The sequence below is a fragment of the Schistocerca serialis genome, chromosome 2 (assembly GCF_023864345.2).
Source record: "Schistocerca serialis cubense isolate TAMUIC-IGC-003099 chromosome 2, iqSchSeri2.2, whole genome shotgun sequence".
NCBI classification, from domain to species: Eukaryota; Metazoa; Arthropoda; class Insecta; order Orthoptera; family Acrididae; genus Schistocerca; species Schistocerca serialis.
In genome coordinates this window covers 304,042,088-304,058,408 of record NC_064639.1, presented here as the reverse complement: position 1 = coordinate 304,058,408, position 16,321 = coordinate 304,042,088, and the positions used below count along the sequence as shown (strand labels likewise).

General features: G+C 44.7%; 1 protein-coding gene across 2 annotated transcripts in view; it reads left to right on the top strand.

The window, feature by feature from the left end:
• LOC126457074 (uncharacterized) overlaps positions 1–16,321 on the top strand; it is a 104,743-nt gene that overhangs the window by 9,707 nt on the left and 78,715 nt on the right. For both annotated transcript variants that reach the window (XM_050093073.1, XM_050093074.1), the window contains exon 2: positions 1,962–2,271. In XM_050093073.1, the coding sequence (XP_049949030.1) occupies positions 1,962–2,271 (310 nt within the window). The remainder of the gene's footprint in view (positions 1–1,961; positions 2,272–16,321) is intronic.

The following is a 16,321-nucleotide window of genomic DNA, read 5'->3' as shown; positions in this document are numbered from 1 at the left end:
TATCACAATGCACGACCATTCAGCTTCCACCTTGTGAACGCCTTCTACTACTAGACAGCAACTGACTGAATGAAATGCAATGGCCCGTGGTATATGTTGACCCAACTGGCTGTTCTTGCGACCAGTTGAAACTTGCAGCCCGTCTTGGCAAGCACACTCCTAATGCAACAGATGACTACAGAACGGGTGTCATCGAAGAGTGAGGCAGGTTTCGACCACCTTGCGGACAGCATGCCAAGAAGTATCCAAATGCGTTACAATGCCAGGGGTTGAGCAAAACACTATTAAATATTACCCAGTAGCAGATTCTAATCCCACAGATGTGGAAAAACATCATACATACTATATATCTTTCCGTTTTCTTTGATAATGCTCATTCTTTCATTCTCTGCTCGCACTGAATATAAGTCCGCTCAAGTTCGTTGATTTGCACGTGGAGCAAAAATCGTTGAGCAGATTATTTTATTTAAAAACTCTCAGCAGTTTTTAAAGATCATTAGCCGGCCTCAAAGCTGCAATTATTGAACGATTTATACGAGAAAAAGAATTTGTTCCTGGTCGTTATAAAACACAGATGTGCATCGCAGGGAATTATGTTGATCAACTGGGTCAGGAATAGTTCAAATGGTTCAGATGGCTCTGAGCACTATGGGACTTAACTTCTGAGATCATCAGTCCCCTAGAACATAGAACTACTTAAACCTAACTAACCTAAGGACATCACACACATCCATGCCCGAGGGAGGATTCGAACCTGCGGTCGCGCGGTTCCAGACTGTAGCGCCTAGAACCTCTCGGCCACCTCGGACGGCCAGGTATAGTTATTTCGAGATGTATACCAGTTCTTATCATTTATAATTTGGGCTCCTTGTTTCACTTTTGATCCTAAGCTTAGGCACGGAAAAGAAGCGGCGATGTGTGATCTAGTGCCACAATAAAAAATTAACGCAATTAATGTGCCAGACAGAATGACAAATGTTAACTCAGCGCCTTTTTGAAGGCAGACATATTACTGGTAGTGAAATTAAGGTTAAAGTTGTTTAAGTTATTCTATGTTCATTTCGAATTCGTGAAGAATTACACAACGTTTTGTGTTGACTTCGCTGTTACTAATAGGGCGTTTAACCAATTTAATTTCAAGTTACTGAAGTTTCAACAGATGCTGAAAGTAAAATTTAAGAGTTTGTTTGGAACAGAATGGAGTCGACGACGAGATCATTACAGATGAGGCTGCGGTGGCGGACAATAGCGTTTCAAAAACGAATCGCTCCGTATTTAGCTCTAACCAACATTAGCGTCAACGAGTTATCGGCCAGTGCTGCACACACGTCTCAAGATGGCGCTTTGTGACGGTCGGAGCTGGTTATACGAAATGTAAATGTGTGCGTAATAGTTTACTAAACACAGCATTCACGGTCGTCTCCAAAGGACAAAAATATCATACTTCATAAAAAGAAACAAGTACGTCTATTAGTGGAAAAATGTGAGCTCGAAAAACACAGCGAGCCGGCCGCGGTGGTCTCGCGGTTCTGGGCGCGCAGTCTGGAACCGTGCGACTGCTACGGTCGCAGGTTCGAATCCTGCCTCGGGCATGGATGTGTATGATGTCCTTAGGTTAGTTAGGTTTAAGTAGCCCTAAGTTCTAGGGGACTGATGACCACAGTAGTTGAGTCCCATAGTGCTCAGAGCCATTTAAACCATTTGAAAATACAGCGAACGTTACAAAAAATGTAAAAATACCCACTGACGACAGGTGAAGTGTTACAATGCAAGTGACGTCCGTCGACTGCCAGTGCTGATTACAGATAAAGGAAAGAAGTAATGTAGGGTTTCTCCGGAGGATTGTGCAAACGGATTCCCAGATTTAACTTGTTTATTTTGAAATATTGGCACATGTCTATTTCTCTTTCAGGTGCCAGAGATTTCATAAGACACGCTAGAGTAACTAGCAGTTCTTTCAGTTAATAAAGGTAACAACGCCACCCGACAAGATGGCCGGCACGCAGCTGCGGAAGCGTCCAGTGCGGAGAGGGAGCTGGCCGCCTGCCGCTGCCTCCACGCTACGCTGGGGGCTCCTGACGGCCGATGGTGTGGCAGCGCGCCGCCGCACACCGAGGAAGACAGCCGCACTGGCAAGTGCACGCGTCTCTCCCAAATGGGGACGTGGGCGCACCGTGGCTGCAAGAAGAGCCCATTACTCACCGCGACCAACCAGGCGCTGCATCTGCAGCGCGACAAATTGCTACACGTCTCCGAGTTGCTCGAACGACGGTAAATACACAGCAGTAAAAGCAGTCACTTCGTTTTCGACGTGTGGTAAATCTGCACATAGGATGTCATCGTACAGCGTCAACAGTATCATATCACCGAAGGAAATTATTTTTTTCTTTCTCGGTGATCGCTTAGCGTGAATTGATAAATGACTCCTATTTCGTCGGGAGCAGTTGTGAGTTTGAAATCTACGTAAATATGGGATATAATGAAAAGGCTCAATGTATAACGTTGGTAGCTATCAAAGCATCATTCAGCGCTCCTCTGGCTTGTCACAATTTGATGACATTCGCGATTGTGTTAAATTATATTTAGATCCTGAATGAGTAATACTATTGCGTCGACGCATTTGTTCAAAAAAACAAGATGTGCACAATGCACATCATTCAATGTTAAATGGCAATTGCTTCACTTTTCGATAGTCTGGAGGGACTTAACATCTGAGGTCATCAGACCCCTAGAACTTAGGATTCGAACCTGCGACCGTAGCGGCCGCGCGTTTCCAGACTGAAGCGCCTAGAACCGTTGGGCCACAGCGGGCGGCTTTGGAGGAGAAGCAGAGTGCTTAATACACTATCGCAGTATTATAAGGTTAAAAAGACATTCATTGGAACATCATTACAATACTGTCACAAAGCCCATATGATGCACTTCTCTTCTGACGACCTACAATGAATGCCGCCTGAAATGAAGGAGGATATTAGGGAATATAAATATTTAATGGTAAGAAAAGTAGAGACAAAATCTTTTATCGTCGAAATCACCAATTATTTAAAATCATTAGGCGTCTTAATGCGAGTGGAGGATCATTTGGTAACAGATATTGCAGACAAGGTTGATATTATCTTCAACTGTACAGAAAAGGCGCTAAAGTTATTTCAGTGTTTGGTTCAGCGTACGTATGCAAACGGTTTTTTCTCTGTTTGAAATTGAGAATGTGTTGCCAACATTCGGGTTTAACACGTTTTAATCTCTGTAACACCACATGTTTCTATCATGAACAGCAGTTCCAGATATATTACATATACTACAAAACAAAAACGTGCATAAATTTAGAACCATCACAACCTAATGTTTGGCGCCTGGATGTAGACCTAGTACTTCTGTTCACAGAATTAGCACTGTCCAATGTAGTTACTGAATTAAGTAAAGTTATTGCTTTGTCGGAAAAATAAAAAGTTCAAAATAAACACTCGTGATATCATAATCACAAAACGTTGTTGCAACACTAGCCCTTTTACGAGTACGCGCACTGTGTTGCAAACACGTCTCCCTAAGTTTCCTGGGGGTGCAACCTTCTACTTATAGCCGTCTCACTCGCACATCTGGTCTTAACAGCGCAGCACTGGAGGTGGAGGGGGGGGGGGGAGGGGAGGGAGGGAGAGAGACCGAGAGAGAGAGAGAGAGAGAGAGAGGCCGGAGCGCTGAGCAGACTGGGATGGCGCCGAGGAGCGCGAGTGCACACCGGGGAAGTGCAAGTCTTGGGCAGCTCTGATTTAGATTCAATATTTAATTGCTGGTTACACAGCCCGTACAGCCAAAAATCACATACAGGGGGTAATACAATCAGTAAAGAAAACTGAGGTAGCTGAAAGTATATGATAGTAGAAGCAAAAACTTTCTAGAGATGGTCGTTTCCCAGTTATAGGGGAATGTGTGCTTACTAGCCGCCACTGACTTCATCATGCCATACTGTCCACTCTATCGCAAATGGATCTGAAATGCAATTTCTTTATCTTACCCATATAATTGCTAATTAGGCTGGAATTATATCTATGGCTCTGCTTAATACAGCTACACGTTGCAATTTACTGCACACTTGTACTGTCAATGGAGGTGTTCCACGTGTCGCCCTTTCACTTAGATCGACTACTGCGTTAGTGTTTGCAGTGCAGAATGAATTCTTTCGAACAGACCCGGAACATCTTTTGAAAATCTTGACAGGATTGTACAATCTGCTTCTCCATTGCTTCATCGGTATCAGTGGGTGTGCTGCACGCCGTTCCTCCACCTCCCAGGCAACTTTTTTTCAACTCACTGGAACAAGTTGGCACCGGAGATTTAAAATAGTACACATGTCTTAAATCGCAATGTAACTGTTATTTGGCTCTGGGATGACACCAGTGAACGTGACAACGGGTGACCAACGTGAAGCGACGGACAGGAGAGTGTGGCGAGGCAGTGTGTGCGTGTGCGTGTGCGTGTGCGTGTGCGTGTGCGTGTGTGTGTGTGTGTGTGTGTGTGTACAGTAAACCTAAGATAAGTTGAATTACGTTCCGAAGTTGTTCATTATCACATTTTGTTTACGATTGCCAGCGACCTAAGCGACCGAGTAACATGGCAACGTCTGCTTTGTGTGTCAGTAAGAAATAAGTAACGTAACGAGTGCTATTTTTATGGCTTGGCGGGAGATGGGGGAAGGAGGGGAGTTGCATGGTTGAAAAGCACCGGAGTGCTGTACACTTCACTTCTAACATGATACCACACTGAAAAGTCCAGAGCAGTGAGATGATGTTGGAGGCTTGTCCTATTCATACTGGCGTGTGAGCAGCAAAATGTCACAGTGCTAAGGCCCCATCATGCATGTACCAGATATCCCCAACCATGGGCTACAGGCGACATTTGAACCAAATTAGATGGAGAGTTAATCAAAAACTTCACAGGATTACACTTTAAATACATTTGTACAAACTACGACAATATTACATACTGTAATATGAGAAAGGGACAGAGAGAGATAACGGAGGGAGCGACAGAAAGAGAAAGAGACAGAGAGACAGAGAGAGAGGTTAAATCTGACCATATATGCGTGCATGTATGCTTCCAAAAGTACGTCGTCGATATTTCATCACTTTTACATATCCCAGCAGCTTCTAAACAAAAATGTAGAAGTAAGTTCGGTATATTTATGACACTCGTCGCATTGAAATTATTTTTGTGTGAAAGAAACAGAGTTCGCTTCTAAAAGTTACTAAGAAGAAAGATTGAAAGCAGAATCTGAGTGGGATGCCATTTTACTTTCCGCAGACTGCACGGGGAACGCAAGAACAACACGAAAAAGAGCACAAGGAACCCACACACACACACATACACACACACACACACACACACACACACACTTGTCACGCAGCACATACACCACAGCTTAAAGCCGATGTCGCGACCCTCCGGCTGTTGCGTAGCAGCGCGGGATGCGCTGACGTCGCAATGCAATTTACAGGACTCCTCGCGTCGTCACGACTTGTCACGTAACCGAACGGCGACCTGCCGTCACATAGCGGTTGGTTCAAACGAGAAAGAACGCAACATCACATGTCCCACTGTCAACTGTTCATTGTGTTCAACATGGTAGCAGACACTAAGTGTTCTTCTGACCTTATTGTTACTTCACTGGACTCTTCTTACCGCCGTAACGAGTCCAGAAAATTGGAAAGAAATGCAGGATGATCTGCAGACGCTTGACGCAGGGACTGGAAGTCAATCGTCAATACAGACCAGGGGTTCCCAACCTTTTTCTCTGACGAGAAGTTAAAATTATAACAAATATCACAGAAATCATAATATCTTTTAAAGCGCTTAAACTTAATTTAGTTGGAACAGACCTCGGGAGACCCAACTGTACCACCCGACTGCCGAATCATCCTCAGCCTACAAGCGTCACTGGATGGGGATATGGAGGGGCGTGTGGTCAGCACACCGCTCTCCCGACCGTTGTTCGTTTTCGTGAACGGAGACGCTACTTCTCACAATCAGGCAGCTCCTCAATCGGCTTCACAACGGCTGTGTGCAGCCCGCTTGCCAGTATCGCAAGGGAAACCCGGATGGTCACCCATCTATATGCTAGCCAAGCCCGACGGGAACCTGTGTTACTACTGTGGCAAGCCGTTTGCTTTAAAAGTAATTAGTATTGTCAAAATGTCGGAAGAATACCACCATGTTATTAAAAGTTTTTCGCGGAGCACTTACTCATTCCCACGGATCACCTGTGTACCGCAGAACACGGTTTAGGAAACCCTGCCGGCCGGGGTGGCCGAGCGGTTCTAGGCGCTACAGTCTGGAACCGCGGGACCGCTGCGGTCGCAGGTTCGAATCCTGCCTCGGGCATGGATGTGTGTGATGTCCTTAGGTTAGTTAGGTTTAAGGAGTTCTAAGGTCTAGGGGACTGATGATCTCAGAAGTTAAGTCCCATAGTGCTCAGAGCCATTTGAACCATTTAGTAAGCGTACATCCCGATTTTTAGTGGAACGACGACATAAAGTTAGGAGTCGAGGACGCAGATGTCAAATTGTGATTAAATGGGAGAAACCCCCCGGGAAATGTAGTACTCGGGTGAAGGAGATAGTTTACCAAACCCCTCTTTGACCTTTAATTCAGTATTGCTCGTCGGCGTCGGACACTTTCCAGAGAACACTGATACTGAAAATAGAGAACATACCCAGAAGAGCAGTGGATTCGTTTAACCCTAAATTACTAGACTCTCGTAAAATGTACGATTACGATTCCCATCAATTTGGTATTGTCAGTATAGGGTGTAAAACAGAACATTTAGTACTTATTCTGTATGTGACATTCTACCGGTGACCTTATAATTGTAATTAACTGGTGCATATATTATAAATTACACGTCTTTGAGGCCGAGGTCGGTAACGCATGCTTGTGCGGTGACGCTCGACCTGGAGGTAAGTCAGATCGAATCCTGGTGGTGGAAAAAATTTTCACAGCCAGTCCTTATTGGGCAAGGGGTAGAGAGGTGGTGGCGTAAAGTTCTTGATCACCAGAATTCGCGTCGTGGCCCTTGTTTCAACAACGAACCTCGCCCCAGTGTCTCATGAAGTGAGAACATATGAGACTGTTGACCCGTCTGTCGGACGACCCCCTTGGTGCTGTTCGCGAGAAGCCCACATCACGTTTCACCCGTTCCCTTCTATCATCATCATGCAACATAGACTTTAGAAAACAGACACACAATACATATAAAATAGTATTATAAACACTGTAATGGAGCAAGCTGTAAATAAATAAACAAAAGAACTTAAAATTATGACTTCCTTTGAGCAAAATATGGACTAGTGAAATTTACCATGGTTCAGTAACAATGTAACATTTCCTTCCCCTTAGTGTTCTGGGTTCATAAGCGCGAAAGCGTCACGCAGATACTCATCCAACTCGAGTGACAGACACTGTACGAGAGGCGTTAACCATGCCTGTCATATTCGCTGTAAACATTTGGAGGCTGTTGGCTTGTAGCAAAGTCAAGCAGCATACTGCTTCCTCCTTCGCATAAATGGTTCAAATGGCTCTAAGCACTATGGGACTTAACAACTCAGGTCATCAGTCCCCTAGGCTTAGAACTACTTAAACCTAACTAACCTAAGCATGCGTGACTACCCTCGTTCTTTCCACGCACTATTCGCGACTGCAACAGGACAGGATCGACGTGACTGTTACACTATGTATGCTCCGCAATAAACGAAAAGGGCTTGGGGAGTGCAGTTGCAGATGTATAACAGTGTTATTTGAACATCCCCACTCGAAACTTCTGGGCCGGCCTCTTGTGTTGACGCGTTGTGTCTGAGAGGCGTGCCGCCCGGCTGGCCTGGACGTGGCAGCTGTAAACGAGATGAGGGGCGTCGTCCTGTATGGGCAGCCGGGGACTCCCTGGGAGTCCCTACGCTAGGGGAGGCTCCCAGGGGAGGGGGCCGAGCCCCGAGCCCTGGCGTGGGAGGGGAACAGTGGCGGCATCGAGCGGCGGCGACATGCGGCACGCACACAAACAGAGTCCCCACGTCCCGGCCGTCAACCTCGCTGACCACACTGAACTATTCCTGCTTGCGCAATGCATTTCTTCGCAACCATACTTCGACCAATGGATTGCAATCGAATTAAATACGGCCATCCCGTTATGTTTTGGATCCAAAAGATGACACGAAGAAGACAGTGCAAAAAGAAAACTGGTACAGACAAATACCAGTGCACCTTGCCTACTGTGCCAACCAAAACACAAGAAAACTTCTCCGCGTCAGAGCCACTGTGAATTGCAGAAACGTTCCCACACGCCCACTTGCATGGTAAAGGTTGAAAATTTATCACAAAACTATAAAGTACGAGAAGACAGAACTGTAAGAAACTCCACACAACTCATACAGCACACGAAAGACATATAGATTCCAGATACAGCCATCCTGCTGTCATTTGATTTGGAGAAAATGTATTCCAATATACCAATGACCAAAACAATAAATGTTACAGAACAAAATCTTAAGACACACAGCACACTTCCAAATGAATCTAGCAAAGAAACAGTCAATCTGCTGGAGCTAATAACACAACAGAGCTATTTCCAGTTAATAATGAATTCTATTTATAAAGTGGAGGAATACCAGTGGGATCCCCAGTGTTTGAAACCATACCAAACAAATTTATGAACCACCCAGGATAGGTCATATTTAACAGAACAGTGCTAAATAGGTACAACTGGATTAGATACATGGATAGCATCTTGTGTCTGATAACTAAGCAGTAAAATTGACCAGTTACATACAAACATAAAGTCTGTTCCTCACGAGATTCATTTTACAATAAAAAAAGACAAAATAAGCTATTTAGTTTCTTGGACAATACAACAATGATTTAAAACAACCAACACACATCTGACTTACACCGAGAACCTACAACAACAGACACATTTATACACAAGAATCACAAATCCCAGCACTTAGATACAAGCTTCGCAGACTAAACACAGCACCACTAGACACAGGCACGTTGGCACTTGCTGGTGCACATTATCTTTTAAATATCCCCACAGAAAGAAACCCAGCGACGTCAAATCCGGAGACCTAGGGGGCCAATTACTAGAGCCACATTTGCCGATTCACCGACCAGTGTAAACACTGTATGGATACTGTAACAACATATCCTTTGAGATTAACTTTACTATTTTATATAACCAACTACGATTTTTCATTTAGGTAAGGCATTTCATATCACTAGCCATACATTTTGCGTGTTTTTATTGTATCGCGTTTTAATAATTTTCTCCTTTTTTATTTAAAGACGACGACTTAGCTCTAAGAATATGAGAATGTGTAATGATTGTCACATTTCAGATTGGTGTGTACTGCATAACGAAAATTCGAATATTGGATGTATTTTGCATTGTTCACTTTTTGCATGCAATTTTCTGTATTTTAGATCTGGCGATGGCTCGTCTGTGAGCCGCACCCGGTAATCAACAAAGAAAATTTGCGATATTGATGTAGGATTTTTATCCACACATGTTTTAAATCAACAGATCGCTTATCTCCCCACTGACAGTATCAAAGAATAATATTCTGTATGTTATTTAACAGTTACATGGGTAGGTCAAAATAACTGGTAGAAGCGGGGGAAGGGGACTGATACCAGCAATGTTGACACTCTTCAGCCATTCTATGAAATTTCTACATTCGTATCAAAAATTTCAGAAGTTAAAAACAGGCGAGGTGTTTATGACAAAATGGTAACGGATGTACACTGAGGACGGTGTTCACTGGTAAATGTTGATAGTGGATGTGAGGGAAGTTCTGGAGAAAATTTTATGTGGAAAAGGATGTGGGCTATTTATGTGGGAATGAACTGACATTGGGATATAGGTGCTAGTAGACAAATGGAATGCCAGATCGTCAAGGAAAGGATAGGCTGCAGCCTTTCGGGGTGAGGTCGGATGGGTAGGATAGATTTCGGGGAGAGTAGTTCTGCTGACGACCTATCTAGAGTTAATAAAGTAGAACAGGAAAATTGGTAGGTTAAAATAAAGTTGATTAATTATCGAAGGCGATCTAGGCCTGGTTTTGGGACCAGAAAGCGGTTAAATTGTGATGATTTGATGTAGGGTATGGTGACGTTAGGAAGGGTAGATTTGCTGGAGGACAACGGCAAAAGGCTGTAGGAATGGGACCATGGAGGTAAAAATAAGAGGAGTTGTCATGACGTCACAAACTTGAAGCACCCAAGTGAAGATCTGCCATCTTAGCTACCCCAAAAGATTCGCTTCTGGTGTTTTGGTTCCGTGTAGTCGTGAAGTGTTTTGATAAAAAATGCCGGCTTGCGTCGCTTACGGGTGTACTAATCGTTCTGACTGTAGTCTAAAGTTTAAAAAAATCACATTTCATTCGTAAGTAGACCTACTTAAGGGCTATTTTCTTATATATACTTGAAATTTTGATGCACTGTAAAGTTTTGCAGTATGGTTTTATTTCTGTGATTTGACTTTAGATTTCCTATCAATCCAACGCGAAGAGCTCTCTGGAGGTTTTTCATTGTTTGGTTATTCCCTGGTAACTGAAAACTCCTGGCAAGAAATATCCTGGAAATGGGGACTAATGTTTTAAAATGCAATAATTTAATATAAAAATAAGATAACTACATGTAGTTAATTAAATCTTCAGTAAAATGTGTGGAACACCTGTTACAGTGGTTAAATTATAAGTACTTAAAGGGTTACATATTTGCCACACTGAATGTCACTTGGTAGGTACAATTTAAAAAAAAAAGCAGATGTGTGAACTACAATGGGCCTGACAATCTTAAATTCAGTTCTTTTCCTTCGTAATTTAACGAATCTTGCACTTTGTTGACATGACAGCTGGCCTGTTTATTTCATCCCCGCATACATCTATGGGACACCCAAGGAAATAAGGTAAGTTTCTTGCAAACTTGAACATTTAAAATTTGCATTTGACTTGAAAATGCAACGAATACAAATTGGTGCCTCTAAACTATCAGCCTTTGCTTTTGGAATTCCGGCTTTATCAATTATCTTCACAAACACAATGAAAGTGAATAGAAATGGATTACGAAAGCACGCTTTTCATGGCACATACTTCTCGGTTATTCGAAGTGTATAAACAGAAAGGACTTACAGTACTATTTTCGTGTCGTATTACTGTATCGAATACGCATTTTGAGACCAGAAAAACGTTTGAAGTTCCGTTCCCTATGTTGCATTTTTCACTAAAACAGTGTAACATATAGTATATAAAACAAATATCGCGTGCACACGACAGAAATAACTAACAAGAAGCAATTGTAAACACTCGTCCGCTAATGTTTTGGGGGATCCAAGATGGCGGCAGGCCCCGCCCACTGGCTTCAAAATAACGTACAGCGTAAGTCTGTAGCGCCATCTCCCCTTATTCTACCTTTTCCGTGATTTCCCTAAATCGCTCCAGGCAAATTCCGGGATGTTCCTTTAAAGGGCACCGCCGACTTCCTTCCCCGTCCTTCCCTAATCCGATGAGACCGATGACCTCGCTGTTCGGTCTCTTCCCCCCAAACAATCCAATCCTTATTCTACCTCCACGAGTAGGACAGAGAGAATGGGTGTCGTATTGTGGTATCGACTGGGCGTATGGGGACAGTGAGTTTAGGTGTTACAGGTCGGAGGGTTTTCAGATCTGGAGAGTCTTTGTGAAAGCGATGGGATTTGCAGTGAGGACAGGTTGTTTTGTTTGTGCAGTGATCATTGTACTGGAGACATCGGCGGCAACGAATACACAGACCATCAGCGTTTAAGATGATTCCGTTCCGTGTCTTGTTGCGAGGGCATGGTTCTCTTTGGTCAATAGAAGTTATTCGACTGAACAGACTGCGAGGCAACTGACAGAAAGACAATAGGTGTTTGTCGCCACGCGCTCGGTCGGGCCGTGCTATATTGCGCTGCTTTGTAGGTAAGCATCGGCCGACATTCCTGTGTGTGTGAAAGGTGTTAGCGGCGCAGCTGAGGCGGAAAGCGACAGCGTAGAGGCGGCAACGGCGCAGCCACGGCGCGGGGGATAGCCCCCTGCCTGTGGGGGATGGGAAGTTGATGGCACGGATGGCATGGGGAGGGGTGGCGCGGCATGGGACTGGCGGGAGGGAGCGCCAGCACCTGCTGCGACGCCCGGCACCTTCTGCACAATGCCAACACCAGCAGCTGACAGCCTGAGGGTTGCCCACAACTGCATTCCTCCCCAAACAGCCACCCAGTCGCTCACCTGTAGCGTGACGTTTCCTAAAGTCAGACTGAAATATAGGACTGCTGCAGACCATTCCTTCGTTTTTCCAAGGAATTCCACGCACAAATATGTCTCATGCATGGCTAGAACCGTAAAGAGATCTTATTTACATTTTGCACTCAGCAAATGTTCTATTGGCTCTGAGCGCTATGGGACTCAACTGCAGAGGTCATCAGTCCCCTAGAACTTAGAACTACTTAAACCTAACTAACCTAAGGACATCACACACATCCATGCCTGAGGCAGGATTCGAACCTGCGACCGTAGCGGTCACTCGGTTCCAGACTGTAGCGCCTAGAACCGCTTGGCCACCCCGGCCGGCAAATGTTCTATTAATGCCCCTCTAGTCACACGACACGTTTCGAGGTTCTTGGGGGTTGGGATCCGTACCTAAACACGCTCCTTAACGTACCGCCAAAGGGAAAAGTCACAAGGCATTAGGCGAATTCGGGGTTCAAAAGGAGCCGAGCCACATCGTCTTCAGTGCCACGTCCAATCCAGCGATGAGGAAGTTCGTCGTTTAGATAGTGACGAACATGGATCCTCTAATGAGGCGATGCCCTGTCTTCTTGGGAGATGAAAGTCTCGGAATCAGCGGTCAGTTTTGGAAACAACCATAAGTGCAACGTGTCAAGGTACGAGGTATCCATACAGCCTCGTCGGCGACATTGCACAGAAAACATTAACCTTCGGCGAAACTCGTTCTTAGCCAACAATTACATGACGATTTACATGACGATTTTCAGCCCCCTCCCCCCCTCCAACATTGTGGCGATTAACATTTCCTGAGAAACAGAAGGTTGTTTCGTTCCTGAATATCAATCTGGAGGCGAAATGTTCATCCTCAAGTGCTTCCTACATCGTGATTCAAAACTAAAGGCGCCGACCATATTTTTGTTGCAGGAGCTGCAGACAGTACGGTATGAAATGTAACAGCCGTCGCAGATTCTTCCACGGAGCTTGCTGCGGTATTCGAAGGTCGTGGATTGCGCAGACCATTGATTTGTATAGAATTCCGTACGAAACTTTGCCTTACTCTTTCCACGGCTGCATCTGGCGCACTTTGTCCATCCGTACTTTTAAATTTACAGAGAGAACCAGTGCTGAGCGGTTCTAGGCGCTTCAGTCCGGAACCGCGCTCCTCCTACGGTCGCAGGTTCGAATCCTGCCTCGGGCATGGATGTGTGTGATGTCCTTAGGTTAGAGGTTAAGTAGTTCTAAGTCTAGGGGACTGATGACCTCAGATGTTAAGTCCCAAGGTGCTTAGAGTCATTTTGAACAACCAGTGCTCCTAAATTGTCGATACTAACGCACGATGCTGTGCTTACACGGCGGTTCTTTTCCATAGTTACTTCAGAATGCACGCTGCACTGCTGTTAAATGTCTCGCATATTACAACACACAAAAACTCTTTTCTTGCTATATCGTCATCCCTCAAGGCATTGCATTCGCAACGACAACTGCTGAGCACAATGCGAACTCGGTGAGTGTACAGTTCTATTCATGCATGAATTATACACTGAATCGCCAAAGAAACTGGTATAGGCATGCGTATTCAAATACAGATATATGTAAGCAGCCAGAATACTGTGCTGCGGTCGGCAAAGCCTATATAAGTGTATGGAGCAATTGTTAGATCAGTTACTGCTGCTATAATGGCAGGTTATCGAGGTTTAAGTGACTCTGAAAGTGCAATGAGACACAGCATCTCCGAGGTAGCGATGAAGTGGGGATTTTCCCGTACAACCATTACACGAGTGTACCGTGAATATCAGGAATCCGATAAAACATCAAATCTCCAACATCGCTATTGCCGGAAAAAGATCCTGGAAGAATGAGACCAACGACGACTGAAAACAATCGTTCAACGTGACAGAAGTGCAACCCTTCCGCAAATTTCTGCAGATTTCAAAGCTGGGCCATCAATAACTGTCAGCGTGCGAAATATTCAACGAATCATCATCGATATGCGCTTTCGGAGGCGAAGGCCCCCTCGTGTACCCTTGACGACTGCACAACACTAAGATTTACGCCTCGCCTGGGCCCATCAACACCGACGTTGGACTGTTGATGACTTAAAACATGTTGCCTGCTCGGACGTGGCTTCTTTCAAATTGTATCGAGCGGATGGACGCGTACGGGTATGCAGACAACCTCATGAATCAATGGGCCCTGCATATCAGCAGGTGACAATTTAAGCTGGTGAAGGCTCTGTAATGGTGTGGGATCGTGTGCAGTTGGAGTGATATGGGACCCCTGATATGTTTAGATACAAGTCTGACAGGTGACACGTACGTAAGCATCCTGTCTGATCACTTGCATCCTTTCACGTCCATTGTGCTTTCCGAAGGACTTGGACAATTCCAGCAGGATAATGCGACACCCCACACGTCCAGAATTGCTATAGAGTGGCTCCCGGAACACCCTTCTGAGTTTAAACACTTCCGCTGGCCACCAAAATCCCCAGTCGTGAACAATGTTGAGCTTATCTTGGATGGCTTGCAAGTGCTATTCAGAAGAGATCTCCACCCCGTCGCATTCCTACGGATTTATGGACAGCTCCGCAGGATTCATGACGTGAGTTCCCTCCAGCACTTCATACGTTAGTCGAGTTCATGCCATGTCGTGTTGCGGCACTTCTGCGTGCTCACGGGGGGCCCTACACAATAGTAAACAGGTCTACCAGTTTCTTTGTTTCTTTGGCTCTTCAGTGTATTTATACATGTAATACTTTGGAAAAGATATATGAAAAGAACGAATAATTTATGAATAATTTATAGTTGCCACGTATACAACACACTTTGTGAGATTAGAACATTTGTCCATAAGAAATGCTCAACGCGGTAGTGTTTATACCATTCATCCGTAGGAAGTCGCAACGTAACCTTCATCCATGGCAGTACCTATGTCTGTCCAGTTTAATGATCCACGCATTTTTCGAAATACAGCAGTTGTTGATTAAGTACCGCTCAGAGAAGAAGATGACTCACGCGTTCCACGGCTGCTAATTGTCGCACGCCGGTTCCAGGATTTTCGTCCACTAGACGTAGCGTACGTCTGGAGCGTAGCATTTAATGGAACTGTATCGTCGACTGTGGGAAAACTGGAGAAAAGAGACTCTAAGAGTCTGAGATGTGATGCTGTAGAAAAACGTTGGAAATGAAGTGGACTAGTATGGAATGAGGACGTTCTCCGCAGAATCGGCGAAGGAAGGAATGTATGGAAAACACTGGCAAGAAGAAGGGACAGGATGAGTGGACGTGGGTTAATATATCAGGGAACAACTTCCACAGTACTAGAGGAATACGTGGCGGGGATAAGCTAGACTCCAATGATGGCAGCGTATTAACTGTTGTGAAGCAGACTGTTTTATCTAGTGCGGCTATTATAGAATCCTAATGTGAAATAATGTGGTTGCGGAAGTGTCAAAGGTCAAAATGGTAAACGAAAGCTTTTATAAACCATCTGCCTCAGCAGCAGCTGCAGTGATAGAGCGTTGGTGAACGTTGCTTGTAGCTTTCCTGACTACTGCAATAGCGGGAAACTTCGATTTACCAGCTACAGTATTGGCGAGTTACGAGTTGAAACTGCTCCCAGAGGCTGTCACTTTGTTCTCAAGTTTTTTACTGAAAAACAATTCGATCAGTTAGTTACAGAGCTGAGAGCAACGTCCTGCGCCCCCTAGTAGCTAACAGACCCTAACTTTTCGAAATAGTTAACAAAGAATAGGGACCAGTGACCACAAGGCAGGTACAGCACCAATGACTACATGTGCTACAAGGACTGTTAAGAAAAGCGTGGAAATATTTTTACTTGGCAAGAGTAACAGGAAACAATTTGCAGAGGGTCTGAACAGTCAACATTTAACATTCAGATGTGGCGAAGAAAATCTGAAGCACAAATAAGTAAAACTCAGTCATACAGTACGCCTTAGACATGTACCCGGTAAGGTTGTGACGTATTTGAAAGACCCGCTGTACTTCGATAGCCGCTTTACGAAGTTGCTAGGTAAG